The following is a 16154-nucleotide window of genomic DNA, read 5'->3' as shown; positions in this document are numbered from 1 at the left end:
TTCGAAATACCTGTCCAGCTGAGCCTTAAATTAATTTAGGCTATCAACTTCCACAACAAGGGATGGAAGTCTGTTCCACCAACCAACTACCCGCTGGCTAAAGGCAAATTTCCGCACATCGATCCTAACATCTGTCTTTCCTCAATTTCAATTTATGCCCTCTGTGGTGATTATTCTGAGCAAGAGGAAGTATCCCATCAGCATTGAGCATGCTCAAACCATTCAAGACTTTATACACTGCTATCAGATCACCTCACCAGTGCCTAGTCTCCAGACACTGTAATTTGCAAAACTTAAGCCTTTCTTCGTAAGAGCACCCCTTTGTTCCATTCACTAATCTTGTTGCCCTTCTCTGTACTCGTTCCAGCAGCTCTACATCCTTCTTGAAATAAAGCCTCCAGACCTGTATACAGTACTCAAGGTGTGGCCTGACCATTGTGTTATACAAGGGAATAATCACCTCCTTATCCCTGCTAGAAAAATTCCTGTATATCATTGACAAGACACCATGAGCTACTCTTGCAGCCCGTCTGCACTGCTCAGAAAACTTCATATCTGCCTGCACAATTACCCCCAGGTCCTTTTTATTCTCTATCACTGTCAGTGTAGTACCAGAGTTGGTACATTGCTATGGAGTTACTGTTTCCCATATGTAGTACTTTACATTTAGGTAACTAAATAAGTAACTAATAGTAAAAACTAAGTAAGTTACTAATAGTAAGTACAAATAGTAACTAAGACAATCTGGGTCTTAGTTACTATTTGTTAATTTACAAGGGTGGGATGAGGCTGTTTATCTCAACACTCATGCTAGCTCTTGACACCACTCAGGGTGGCCATATTTTGAAAATTGGTAAATGGGAAAACGTGAAACGAAATGTATAGTATTGCATTTTTTCCTTCAAAAAGTAAAAGAAAAATATAATATTACAATCCAAATACATTTTTTATCAATCAATCATAGTATTTATTTGTTTTATGATTGTTGTTAATATGTATTTGTCCAATATAAACTATAATATTATTTATAACAGTTATTTTAAAAATAACGAGGAAGACTACTTTTACTTTAGCTTTTACTAGTTTTAAAATTTCTTCTCCTTCTGAAAATTTTAAAAAGTTGTTAAATTCTGAACAGGACGTTATAGTTTTCTTTCAACATAAGTTTGGCTTCTAAATTTTCTAATAAAAGACAGTTTCTCTCTTTCCGCCAAGTTTTCATTAAACTGAAAACTCTTTCTGATGTTTGTTTGTTTGTTATTTGGTTTTTAGGAGCATTAGCAACTAAGGCCATATTGCTCTGGGAATATGCGGAGGTCATTCCCTGACCTTTCCACATCCTCCATATTTGGTGGTGACTGGATTGAACCCCGGTCTAATCAAGAAGCATGTGTTATGCACAGCTGCTCCTTCCCACCTGGCTACGGAGGCACCAACTCTTTCTAATGAAGCATTCTGAATGTGGAATGCTTAATATGGAGCTTACAATTTGAGACAAATTATTTGCCTCCGGAAATGTTGAGAAAAATTGCGCCCATTTTTTTTTTTTTATCAACACACATTTTCTTTTCTTCATTACTTAGTAATGAAAAAAATGCCTTTAGACTTTCCCATTTTTCTCTTGTTATTAGAATTAATTTTTAACACATCTGTTAGATTTCAATAAGAATTAATTAAAAATATGTAAAATCAATAAATTAACAGTTTTTTACTCTCTTATCGGGACTTGAAGTTCTAAATCGAGACAATAGTCAGGATGGCCAACCTTCCCGGCCATATCGGGAAGGTTGGCCACCCTGACACCCTCTATACATCCAATGATGTAAATTTCTTTGACCATCTTTGTACAGAAAAGGAAGTACCACTGAATTCAAGGTAAGTTATTATTTTACCAGCTAATAGAGATATATAAGCTCCAACAAAAAAACACACAGGTTTATAGGTTTGCATTAAAATTCTGGAAGAGCTCATAAGAAAAGTCTATACCTAAGAATGTGAAAAACCATTACACAGTTCCTATAGCCAATGAAAGGAAATGGACATAGACCTTTTCAATGAGTAATAAAACTACTATAACATCCAGTAATATCAGCACAGACATTCTTTCCTCATAATTTCACTCACTAGACTGTACAATGCAATCACATTCACCTAAAAGGTTTTAGAATTTAGTTCTTGTAATTAATAACTCTAGTATATTACTTACTCATCACCTCCCTCTCTCAAAATGGTCTGTAAATATTGTGAACAATTCAAAAATTTCAGTTCCAGAACATCCTGACTGCATTTTTCTAGTTAACTTATCTAGGTGTTTAAGAATTATCTAAGTGCACAAGAATTAGCTAAGCCTATGCATTCCTCTTTCTTACATTTCATGTTCCAAAAAAAGATAAGCTACAAACTATTAAATGACAACTGTTTCAATTCTTCAGTATCACGTAATTCTAAATTTTCAAATGAATTTTTTTACATGTTCCTCAAGTATTTATTGCTTTAGTGCCTGATCACTATTATTTTCCACTTAATAATAATTAAAATTTCCTCTCATTTTTACCCATTTTATATTTTCTTGAAGTATTTTATCAATTCATTATTTAATGTGGATCAGAACATTATATTTTATCAAAGCAGACATGAAATTGTGTGATTATGAAGAGAAGATACTCACGATCATGAGAATTGCCATTATTGATCTTTATGGCTATGAAGTGAAAAGAGAGAGAATGAAGAAGATTAGCAAGCAGAGGTAAAAGGTATATACACTGTAAGGAAATTAATTGCTTTACATAAACTGATCAGTCCACTCTTAATATCTATATTTATGGATCATATATATATATATATTTTTTTTAAGCATTTAAGATTTTAGGTAATATATCAATAAATTAGGTGGAAGTTATTTTTTTTTGTTAAATTTTTTTCGAATTATATCTGTTAATATAAAATCTAAGCTTGTAAATGTATATATATTAACTTATGAAAAAAAAAAAAGAAAAAACTGACAATATCATTTTTATTGTAAACATATTTGAAACAATTTCCTTCTTTATTCAGGCTTAGATGAACTGTTTCATTAAACCTAGCTTTATACGCAGAAGGGATAATAGTACTTTGTGTCCAACTACTAGTAGCTAGTTTTTAATTATCTTTGAAACTGATTATCCCAGTCGAGCAAGAAGTGAACATTAGGAAAGGAAAGTGTGGCGACTAAGACAGTCTCTGACATCAGTTTCAAAGAAAATTAAAAACTAGCTACTAGTAGTTGGACACAAAGTACTATTACCCCTTCTGCATATAAAGCTAGGTTTAATGAAACAGTTCATCTAAGCCTGAATAAAGAAGGAAATTGTTTTAAATATGTTTACACAGCACAGACTGCCCATAAAGTCACTGTGAACCACTACAAATGACATGAATACTCTGAAAGGCATATCCATTGTCGATTGCAATGTTTTAGTGACTCATACGAGAATCACTAAAACATTAAGCAAAAACATTTCCTCACACTGTCTACTCCACAACCACTGCTTGGGATTTATTTGCAGTTCTGTAGGAATATCTGTTAGCTTAACTGAAACAAGATTAAAATCAGTTGGTCACGGTTTTGTCAGATAAAGCAGATGTTTTTGGTAGAGAAGTTTTAATAATAGTTGTGAACATATTCAAAAGGTAAGGAAGGAGTTTACTGAATGGTTCCCTGATAATGGTATTCTTGTAACCATGTAGGATAGTTAACTCACAGTTTCATTCAAACAGGTTCAGTTCATAATAGTCCAAGTTATGGAAGAGCAACAGTTTTACTGAAGGAAAAACTTAATGAGGTTCAGTAAGTGTATTAAAGAGCACTCTCAAACTGGTCCAGAGTTTACTTCAGTAGATTCCGTGTCTTGAATACAGCAGCACAAGCTATGCTGGGAAAATTTTCACATCTGTATTTGTACAAAGTGACAGCCATGTAAGAACAACCAAAGGAATCATATCACAAAAAGCAAATTCAATACTGAAATTGGTTCTAAAACTTTATTATTGATAATGCATACAATATTTTAAATGTTATTGTTTTCACTGATGAAGTAAGATTTCATTTATCCAACTATTTTAATAGCCTAAATAGTCACACATAATCAATCAAAAATCCACAAGGCTATAGATGATACTGCATGATCTAAAAATTTGGGTGTATTCCATATCACATAGGTGATTAAATGCAGAAATCCAAGGGTGGACTGGCTGGACAGCTAGGTGACAATCACTGCTGGGGCCAATTGCATATGTAGTATGTTACTGTTGCAAAAAAAAGGGGGGGGGGCAAAATTGTTGGGAGCTGTCAGGGCAAACTATCTATTCAACCCCTGCAAAAATCTATTAATTCTGTATATTTTCATGGATATCTGAATGAAATCAGCAATGCATATTATTTCTAAAATGACACGTCACTCTGCATACTGCTAATGTCTCTATGTGACTACCCCAGAATTCGCTTGGAGACACTCATTTCAAAGAATATTTGATTCTCATGTTCCCCTGATCTCACAGCTCTGGACTTCCCTCCTCCTCCCCACTTCTGGAGAGAAATTAAAATTACTATTTAGAGAGATATAATCCCACAACCTTCAAGAGCTGGTGGAATCCATTATGAATGTAATCACCAGTGTATTTAATTTGCAGGTAAACAAGCATCCATGAGACATGTGGTTACTTGTTTGCCTGCATGTGGGCATCATTTTGAATTTATTTTTTTAAAGGTTTGTACAATAAATATTTTACATATTCTCCCCCTTTTTTCCCTCTGCTCCTCCTCTCATGTATTACATTTTAAAGGAAAATTTTATTGGGGTGTATGTATATCATTTATAGAGGTGTATAGTGAGTTCATGGATATCCTCTAGCTTAAAATAACAGTATTTCCAATTTTAAACCAATATTGCAGTTAAAAAGTGTATTTTTATGTAAAAGAATAAATCATCAAACCTCTTATTTGTATGTTTTGCCTTATCAAGTAAACACATGAACTTTTTTAAACAAGTAATGAAGACTTCTAATTTTGCAATATTCAATTTTTAAATGTCTTTGTACATTTTATTCAGAACGACTGAAAAGCAATAAAAAAAAAAAAAAAACACCAGAGAGACATTAGAAAACATATTTAAACAGGTATATGGAATAAAAACTCACAGCAAAGGCAGTCTATTTTACAGAAGATAAAAATTATTTGAAGTGAAAATGATTGCTGCAGATACAAGTCTTCAAATTATTTAACAAAGAGTAAACAGGAATAATGAATAAATAAATATATATACAGATGCCTAGTTTTAACATTTTCCACATGAATATACCACTGAAATAATAATTCACTAACACATGTCAGTGGAACATTACTCTAAGATACTAAATGATGGATAAAGTGATTTCTGACATGAATATAAAAATGAACGAATACTCTATTAATTGGCTGATGAAATCCTCTGAAATTGATGAAATTGAAAAATAATCCTTTCACGAAAGGATTATTTTTCAATTCCTGTCAGGTGAACAGATTTCAATACAGGTGTTTTTGATCACACAAATTATACACCAAATATTATGATTACTGATACAAATCCTTTAATCTGCAATAATTTACAGTATTACATTTTGACAGTATTATGTTCTTGTCTTTTGACTACAGGCAACATAAAGTAATAAAAATGATATCATCTTTAGAAAGCCTGATCACATTCATTTATTAAGTTGCAATGCTGTGGAAACTATATAAATGACAGAGAGAGAGAGAGAGAGAGAGAGAGATCCAATCCTCAATATACTCACAATGTACAGAAACTGTGTTCACAACCATCTGAAGGCTTTAAAACGCAACAATTTCAGATGGGTAAAGTTGCACAAGGCACACAAATTTCTTGTAAAAATTAAACAATTTCTAAATTAAAAAACTTTAAATAATAGGATTCAATTTAGATAAAAAAAAATAACAGAAGGAAAGGATAACAAAAGAGATTTAAGAATTATACTAAATTTCTGTTTATTCATCCATGGGATTTCGGATTGCTAGAAAATCAAAAATTCTGTGTCCGGTATTTGAATGTTATACCTCTGATTTAGCACTGAACTATTACTTCACCACAATAACCAAATAAACGAACATGAAAGACTGAAAATAATGTAACTTAAAATTTCATTATTAAATCTGTAACCTTCCCCATGCAATGCTGTATTAAAAAAAAAATCTCACATACACATATTATTTAATCATGAACTTGTATATAAAATCAAAATAAAACATCTTAATATGCCAGAAGAACTTGTTCCACCATGTGAGAGACTGTCAAATATGCATAACTAGCACAAGTAATATTCAGATCTGGATATTACTTGTGCTAGTCATCCTTGTATGCTTGCTTGATCATGAGGCATAATACATTATGAATTGGAAATTTACTAAAGAACAATCACTGAAATACACACCATTCACCTTTGGCATCTCTCATATTGTGGAATTATACTTCATAACTAGGTTGACTTGACATGATTGCAACACCAGGGTACCTGCCCAACCATCTACGATAGGCCAACAAGCTTTGAAACAGTGCTAGTATCCTCTGAGAATAAATAACAATAGTCTTCTCCATCAGAGAAACATTACTTATTCGAGGTAGTGCATATATATGGTAACTTGTTGTGAAGGTAGTCACAATATGAGATACAATTAAATCCATGCCATTCACTGTATAACTCAATGCCAGAGCTCACTCCTGTGCAGCAGGCAACACAGAGGCAATCTCCAAGGCAGAATGCAATGGTCACATATGAAGAAATTATTGTTGGCGACACTATTGTCAGGGTGACAGGAAATATATTATGCAAAAGGACATGTGGAAAAGAACCAGGGTATTTCTGCCAGGGGAAAAAGATGATGACATCATAAAGCACATATCATCTTTTAAGGGCACAAAAGGTGATATTGTTGTACACGTTGGCACTAATGACCTTAAGAGTAAGAGATCTGCAGATTGAATTAGCAAGTACAGGTCAATGATGAAAAAAAGTCATAAGCTAGGGATGAATTTGAAAGTTTCTGTAATTCTTCCCAGATACGATAGGAAGGAGTATATGACGAGAGCCTTGTCAATCGATTTGGCCCTGGAGAGATCGTGCAAGGCTGGGATAGAATTTTTTTCAGCGTGCTCTGTGCTTGCTAACCAGAGAGACTATTTCTATAGAGATGGGATACACTTAAATAGAAAGGGTGCTAGAATATTTACTGATGGTATCAAAGCAGTGTCAGGTGGGCCGGAAAACTGCTAGCCTGAGGGGATAAACAGACTAAAAGATTAACAGTGGCCGCAGTCAGAAGCGAAAGCAATTCTTGCACTGCTTCTATTGGAATGAGCAGCAGCCTGGAAAGAAAGTTGCTGTGGGTTTCCAGGTATGCTGGGAGTCATAGTGAAACAAATAAATACATGGGCTGTGTTAGGGTACGAACAGGTGCATGTATACTTGCATGTACACCAATGCTAGAAGTATAGTTAATAAATTTGACAAGATTGAAGTGCTGGTTAAGACATCAAATGCGGATATTGTTGGGATATCAGAGACGTGGTGCCACACAGATGTAAGAGGTGCAGAATCGGAATTAGGGGAGTACAATGTGTACAGAAAGGATAGACAGAAGGGGAAGGGAGGAGGAGTTATGCTGTTAGTTAAGAAACAAAATCTAAGGAAGTGCATCCAATTGACATTGGTGGACAATGCAATGATGAGACAGCATGGTGTGACATAAGTGCTGGGAAAATGAGAGTATCTGTGTGTTATAGGTCTAATGAATCTGATGAGTACAATGAGCAATTTTGCAGAGATCAGGATGAGACCAGGAAATGACAATGTATTATAATGGGGGATTTTAACTTTCCAGATATTGACTGGAAGTTATGGCTTGGTCACTTGCACAGTAGTAAGACTTCTGTGGATTTCTTGGATGACTGTTTTCTACAGCAACATGTTCGAGAGGCAACCAGAGGGAGTAATACTCGATCCGGTTATTGGCAGTGATCATTCATGTATTAAGAATTTGTAGATAAAGGAACCACTACGTGGCAGCGATCACAGTGTACTGATGTGGGATTTACTTAAAGATATAATTACCATCAGGGGTAAAGGAAAGTGTTTTTGCTTCCGTAAAGGTGAGTACAGTGGTCTCAGACAGTTTTTAAATTCTGTACAGTGGGATCAACTGATGATGTTATGAACAGTAAATTCTAAGTGGGAAGCATTCAAGGAATTAATCGTGGAAGCTACTAAAAGTTTCATACCTATTAAGAAATATTGTTTAAGGTTTAGGCCTAAATGGTTATCAAATGAACTAATGAACTTCATGACAGAGAAGAAAAATGCATGGGATGCATATAAATTATCAAGCGAGTCAGAAGCCTATGGCAGATATAAGCTAGTCTGTAATCAGGTCACAAAGGGTAGGCAGGCGAAGGCAGATTACGAGAAATCCTTGACAAAGGATACTAAGAAACACAGCAAGGATTTCTTTACTTATATAAACTCTAAAAAGAAGGGGATGAATCTGATTGGTCCACTTGGTATCGATGGTTCGCCTGTTGATGATCCTACTCAGATAGCAAACAAACTGAATGAGTATTTTGTATCTACATTCACACATGAGGAGTTAAGGTTTGAAAATGGCAGAAGGTTATCAAATTGTAGCAGGTTGCTTAATGATTTTGTAATAACTGAGAGCAAAGTGGAGGAGAAATTGTTGAAGTTAAACATAAGAAAGGCATCTGGGGTGGATGGGATATATCCAGTTATATTAAAGGAGGCAGCAGCAATTAAGCAAATCCTTAGCCATAAATATGAGGGCATACTTGGACTCATGGGAGGTCCCCATGGACTGGATATGTACAAATGTATCCCCAATTCACAAAGGGGGGGATCGAAGGGTGACACGAGTAATTACAGACCAGTTAGTTTAACTTCTATTCCACGTAAAATTATAGAGTCACTGATTAAAGATCCATTGCAAGATCATCTAGACAAGACTGCAGCAATAATTCAGACACAGCATGGGTTTGTTAAGGGAAAGTCTTGTCTGACAAATTTGATAGGATATTATGATGTGGTTACAAAGGAACTGGATGCAAAAAATAATTTTGATATCATACATTTGGATTTCAGGAAAGCTTTTGACACTGCGGTGCATGGAAGACTATTGTACAAATTGGAGCAGAATGGTATTAAGGGTAAGTTGCTACAATGGATAAAAGGATGGTTGAGTGGGAGAAGACAGAGGGTGGTAATCAATGGGTGCTGCTCTTCGTGGACTAATGTTATTAGTGAAGTCCCACAAGGTTCGGGGTTGGGTCCACTGTTGTTTTGTATATTTATCAATGATATTGATGAAGGTATAGCAGGCGTGGTGTCGAAGTTTGCAGATGATACAAAGGTTAGCAGGGTTGTTAATGCCAGTAATGGCAGTGTGCTACTGCAACAGGATCTAGAAAATTTGGGTAGATGTGCTAAGAAGTGGTAACTGAAGTTTAACATTGACAAAATGCAAAGTACTGCATATGGGTAGAAGTAACCCCAGAGAAATGTAGCAACTGTGTGGTACTACACTTAAGGTGGTAGAAAATGAAAAAAACCTGGGAGTAATTGTGCAGTCAGATATGATGTTTTCTGAGCAATGCAGACAAGCTGCCAGGGCAGGTCATGGGGTTTTGGCAATGATATATAGGAATTTTGCTAGCAGGGAAAAGCAGGTGATTGTCCCTCTGTATAAGGCCATGATCAGGCCACGCCTTGAGTACTGCATACAGGTCTGGAGGCCTCATTTTAGGAAGGATGTAGATTTGCTTGAACGTGTACAGAGAAGGGCAACAAGATTGGTGAGGGGAATGAAGGGATCCTCTTACCAAGAGAGGCTTAAGTTCTGCAAATTTCAGTGGCTGGAGACTAGGCACCTGCACGGTTATCTGATTGAGGTGTATAAGGCTTTGAATAGTTTGAGCAAGCTTAATGCTGATGGGATTATTCCTCTTCTTCAGATTATGTACTTAATGGAGGGCATAAATTCAAATTGAGGAAAGACATTTGCAGAATAGATGTGTGGAAGGTTGCCTTTAGCCAGCATGTGGTTGATTGCCATAACAAACTTCCATCTGTCATTGCGGAAGTTGACAGCTTAAAAAAAATTCAAGGAAAAACCGGCCAAACTTTTAGAGTGAATGGAAAGCTTGTTTTTTTTTTTTTTTTGTTTGGATGATGCTGCATAAGTCTGCTTTCTTGCATCATATGTCACTACTAAAGTTAATGCTAAGGAAAAGTAATGACTTCTTTACATATGTAAAAACTAGAAGAATGGTGATTAATCACATTGAGCCACTGAATTGTTAACTATTGATGATCCTGCCAGATGTCAGAAATATATGAAATTTTAACAAAAAGCTAACCAATTTTGTAATACTGAGAATAAATTTGAAGAGAAACTGTTGAAGCTAAAAGTAAACAAGCCACTTGGAGCTGATGGAATACTTAAAATTATATTAAGAGACGTAGCAAAAGATTTAAACAGGTCTTAGGCTATAATTATGAGAGCATCCTTGGATTCAGATGAGGTCTCTAAAAATTAGAGATATGCAAATGTTTCTCATATATAACGAGGGATCAAAAAGTGAAGTGAATAATTATAGATCTGTTTCTGGGAAAATAATGGACTCATTGGTTAAAGAAGTAATGCAGGATCATCTTAACATGAAATTCTATGGCAACCACAGCTTGGATTTGTTAGGGGGAGATCTTGTCTGGCCAATCTGATTGGATCCTATGATGTAATAACAAAAAAACTGGATGCAAAAATTAATTTTGACATCACCTACTCAGATTTCAGTACTGCATATAGATCTGGCCATACACTTGGCTCATACACTTGCTTTCTTGTATCACATGGATATTAATACTGTTTCTGGATATTAATACTGTTACATATGCATATTAATACGTTTCACATAAAAGACTTATGCCATTTGGAGCAGTGTTGCATTAGGGTCTAATTACTGCTATAAATAAAGGATGGTTGAGTGGGGGAACAAAAAAAAAGTAGTTACCAATGAGTACTGCCCTTCTTAGACAAATGTAATTTAGTAGAGTCCCCAGGATTCAGTGCCCTGTAGTTTTCAATATTTAATAATAATACTGAAGAAGGACTACTAGACTTAACCTAGGTTTGCAGATGATATTAAAGTTGACATGATAGTTAATAACAGTAATCAGGGCAACAAGATCTAAAAAAAAAAAATTCTAGGTCGATGGGATGAGAAGTGGCAGTTAAAGTTTAACATTACGATATACATTACCTTACTCCATTATCTTGAATGTTGTGCCACTTTTAAGGTAATGAAGATCAAAAACCACCTGGGAGTAATTGTGTAGTCTGACATGACATTCTCTGAACAGTGTAAACAGGCTGTTAGAAGAGCACATTAGATTTTGTCAATGATATACAGGAATTTTGCCAGCAGGCTTATGGGGGTTATTATTCCTCTGTATTAGGCAGTGGTTAGGTCAAATCTTGAGTATTGCATACATGTACCGTGGCAGAGAAGAAAAATGCAAGGGATGCATATAAATTATCATGCAACACAGAATCCTATGGCAGATATAAGCTAGTCTGTAATCAAGTCACAAAGGCACGCGAAGGCAGATTACGAGAAATCTTTGGCAAAGGATGGCAAAGAAAAACAGCAAATTTGGCAAAGAAAAACAGCAAAGAGTTCTTTAATTATATAAACTCCAGAAGGAAGGGGATGAATCAGATTGGTCACTTAATATAGATAGTTTGACTATTGATGATCCTGCTCAAGTAGCTGATAAACTGAATGAGTATTTTGCATCTACATTCCCACATGAGGAGTTATATAAGGAGGGGAATGCCAGGAGTTTATCAATCTCTAACAGGGAGCTAAGTGATTTTGTAATAACTAAAAGCAAAGTGGAGATGGGGGATGAAGTTAAACATAAAAATGGCACCTGAGGAGGATAGAATCTATCACATTATATTGAAGGAGGCAGTGAGGGAAGTTAGCAAACCCTTGGCCATAATTATGAGAGTATCCTTAGATTCACGGGAGGTCCCATGGACTGGAGATGTGCAAATGTATCCCAAATTCACAAGGGGGGGGTAAAAGGCTGAGACAAATAATTATAGACCTGTTATTTTAACTTCTGTTCTGGGGAAAATAATAGAGTCACCGGTTAAAGAGGTGATATATAGGATCACCTAGGCAAGACTGCAGTAATAGTTCAGACACAGCATGGGTTTGTTAGAGGGAAGTCTTGGCCTCCGTAGCCGAGTGGGCAGGAGTGGGAGTGCAGTAGCACACGCTCTTTGAGTAGACCGGGGTTCAAGCCCCTGACTGCTGAATACGGTCGATCTGCCAACCCGCACTGGACCAGCGTGGCAGATTATGGTCAATTTCCCTCAGCATGAATTGTTGAGTAACCCCCAGGTCCTTTTCATTCTCTACCACTGTCAGCGTAGTACCACAGAGTTGATACGTTGATCTGGGGTTACTGTTTCCCATATGTAGTACTTTACATTTGTCAATGTTAAACTTCATTTGCCACCTCTCAGCCCATCTGCTCAACCTTTCCAGATCCTGTTGCAGCAGCATAGTATCAGTAGTGTCCTTAACAACCCTACCAACCTTGGTATCGTCTGCAAACTTGGACATTAAGCCTGATACACCATCATCAATATCATTTATAAATACAGAAAACAACAATGGACCCAACACTGAACCCTGAGGAACTCCACTAATAACATTAGTCCACGTTGAGCAGTGTCCATTGATTACCACTCTGTCTTCTGCCACTCAACTATCCCTTTATCCATAGCAGCAATTTGCCTCCAATGCCACACTTCTCCAATTTGTGCAGCAGTCTTCCATGCGCAACAGTATCAAAAGCCTTTCTAAGATCCAAATATATAATATCAAAGTTATTCCCTGCATCCAGTTCTTTTGTGACTACATCATAGTATCCAATCAAATTGGTCAGACAAGACCTGCCCTTAGAAAGGCTTTTGATACTGTTGCACATGGAGGACTGCTGCACAAATTGGAGCAACGTGGCATTGGAGCCAAATTACTGTTATGGATAAAGGGGTGGTTTAGAAAGAGAAGACAGAGAGTGGTAATCAATGGACACTGCTCATCATGGACTAATGTTATTAGTGGAGTCCCTCAGGGTTCAGTGTTGGCTCCATTATTGTTTTCTGTATTTATAAATGATATTGATGATGGTATATCAAGCTTAGTGTACAAGTTTGCAGACGATACGAAGGTTGGCAGGGTTGCCAGGGACACTACTGACACTATGCTGCTGCAACAGGATCTGGAAAGGTTGAGCAGATGGGAGAGGTGGCAAATGAAGTTTAGCATTGACAAATGTAAAGTACTACACATGGGAAACAGCAACCCCAGAGCAACGTATCAACTCTGTGGTACTACACTGACAGTGGTAGAGAATGAAAGGGACCTGGGGGTGGTTTGTTTGTTATTTGGTTTTTAGGAGCATTAGCAACTAAGGCCATATTGCTCCGGGATATGCAGTGGTCATTCCCTGACCTTTCCGCATCCTCTGTATTTGGTGGTGACGGGCTCGAACCCCGGTCTAATCAAGAAGCATGTGCTACGCACTGCTGCTCCTTCCCACCTGGCTACGGAGGTGCCTGGGGGTGGTTGTGGAGGCAGATATGAAGTTCTCTGAGCAGTGCAGACGGGCTGCAAGAGTAGCTCATGGTGTATTGTCAATGCTATATAGGAATTTTTCTAGCAGGGATAAGGAGGTGATTATTCCCTTGTATAAGGCAATGGTCAGGCCACACCTAGAGTACTGTATACAGGTCTGAAGGCCTCATTTCAAGAAGGATGTAGAGCTGCTGGAACTAGTACAGAGAAGGGCAGCAAGATTAGTGAATAGAACAAAGGGGTACTCTTACGAAGAAAGGCTTAAGTTTTGCAAATTACAGTGTCTGGAGACTACGCACTGGCGAGGTGATCCGATAGAGGTGTGTAAAGCTTGTAATTTAATGCTATTGATAGAGGTAATCGGGTATCCTCTATTTAGGAACCTATTCGCCAGTTCTTCTATTTCTATCTGTAGGGCACGTTGTGTGGAAGAATATTTGAATGCATTTAAGAACTGGTTTAGCATGATTGACCTTTTATACGAGTATGGGTGATAGCTACTATAGTGTAAGACCATCCCTGTATTGATGGGCTTACGATAAATACTGAAATTAATATTTTCGCCCTCCCTCTTAAGTGTAAAGTTTAGAAAATTTATGGACTTTGTTTCTTCTTGTTCTAACTCCAGACTAAATTTTAACCTAATGTGCATATTATTAAAAGTTTGCAAAACTTCATTTGTAGTATCATTATCCATTATAATGAGGATGTCATTGAGGTATCTTCCATAAAATGTGATTTTTGGTAAAAACTGTTAAATGTATATTTTCCAATCTATCTAAATACAATTCCGATATTAGACAGCACAAGTTTAAACCCATAGGCAAACCTAAAATCTGTCTATAAATCTTACTGTCAAATAAAATATAATTAGCCTCAACCAGTAATCCAACAGGTGAATCAGATCATAAACCAACAGGTCAATCAGATCATAAACAATCCTACAAAGTCAGATGTACCGAGATTAAATAGAAATGAAGTTATTGCTTTACGGGAATTAAGGAAAAATAAGGATATTGTAATCCACAAAACTGATAAGGGGGATACTGTAGTCATTTTAAATAAAGCAGATTATAATAAAAAATTACAGGTAATTATATCAGATAGTTCCACATACCAAGAGGTAGACTCTTCTGTGTTTGATTATGAGGTTAATCAATACAACAAATTACTTACCTCATATCATAAAAAGGATTATATTTCAGTGGCACAACTAAAGCAACTAAAATACGGGGATTTTAGTTGTGGGGATGTTCTTACTATAACAGCTATCACCCATACTTATATAAAAGGTCAATCATGCTAAACCAGTTCTTAAACGGATTCAAATATTCTTCCACACAACGTGCCCTACTGATAGAAATAGAAGAACTGACGAATAGGTTCCTAAATAGAGGATACCTGATTACCTCTATCAATAGCATTAAATTAGAAGCTGAAGACAAAATAATCAAAAACAAACATGATAAAAGGATTATTAAAAATATTTTATTTCAATGCCTTACGTTGAACACTGGTATAGACAAATTATAAACCTCTTTAGAGGTACAGAAATGCAAATAGTAGCAAAACCAGTCCGTAAATTATATGCTACACTCAAAAATCACACAGTACTGTCTACTTCTGGACAAACACATGACCTCGTCTACCACATTTCTTGTATCGTCTACCACATTTCTTGTAAGGATTGTGATTTGTCTTACATTGGATCTACCAGATGTATTTTAAACTCGAGGGTCGGGCAACATGAAGCATCAGTTTGTGCATCGTGTGCGATGCATCGGAACTAGCATTCCATTAGATAAATGAAAACCATACAATCCTGTTTAATGAAGCTAAAATTTTAAGTATTCAACATAATGTACTAAGTTATTGACTGCCGAGACTTGAGAAATGAAAATACAAAAAAACTCTATTAACGTTCATCACCCATTTCTCATATCTGATTCATGGACTTTCGAACGCATGCGTACCAAAGACCACTCTCCTATTTATAAGTTTCCCAACATACACCAGTTTCGTTAGTTTCATTCCACCCTGTAAACATGACAATAGTTGAAAAGTTTTAGTCCGCTTAAGGGAGGAATCCTTTAATTTTTTTGTTTTATCTTATTTTAATAGTATTTTATTCATATTCCAGTGAGGAATTTTTAATTGCATGGTTTTATCTTATTTTAATAGTATTTTATTTGTATTCCAATTTTGCATTTATGACAAAATGTCTTCCTTCACTAGAAGTTGCTAGGGGTTTAATATTTCTGGGTCAGGGTGGGGTTCACTGCTGTGATCCTGGGGTGTTGGATTGTCCATGTGTCAATAGTGAGAAATACATTATGAGTTATAAATTTTTTAATTATGTAATTTTGTTTTAAGTATCATTTCGTAATTTATTCATATAAGGAT

The 16154-nt window shown here is 36.0% G+C and overlaps 1 protein-coding gene across 6 annotated transcripts in view; it reads right to left on the bottom strand.

Moving 5' to 3' along the window:
• The window catches only part of LOC150083775 (calcium/calmodulin-dependent protein kinase type II alpha chain), a 740997-nt gene that overhangs the window by 123214 nt on the left and 601629 nt on the right, over positions 1 to 16154 (bottom strand). For 4 of the 6 annotated variants that reach the window (XM_090378214.1, XM_090378216.1, XM_090378215.1 and 1 more), the window contains one exon: positions 2669 to 2701. The exons of the other annotated variants lie outside the window; for them this stretch is intronic. In XM_090378214.1, coding sequence (XP_090234340.1) covers positions 2669 to 2701 — 33 coding nt within the window. The remainder of the gene's footprint in view (positions 1 to 2668; positions 2702 to 16154) is intronic. 6 annotated transcript variants of the gene reach the window in all.

This window comes from Mastigoproctus giganteus, chromosome 7 (genome assembly GCF_048544385.1).
Source record: "Mastigoproctus giganteus isolate SK-2022 chromosome 7, ASM4854438v1, whole genome shotgun sequence".
NCBI lineage: Eukaryota > Metazoa > Arthropoda > Arachnida > Uropygi > Thelyphonidae > Mastigoproctus > Mastigoproctus giganteus.
Note: the sequence above shows the minus strand (reverse complement) of the source record. Positions and strands in the feature narration are given on the sequence as shown.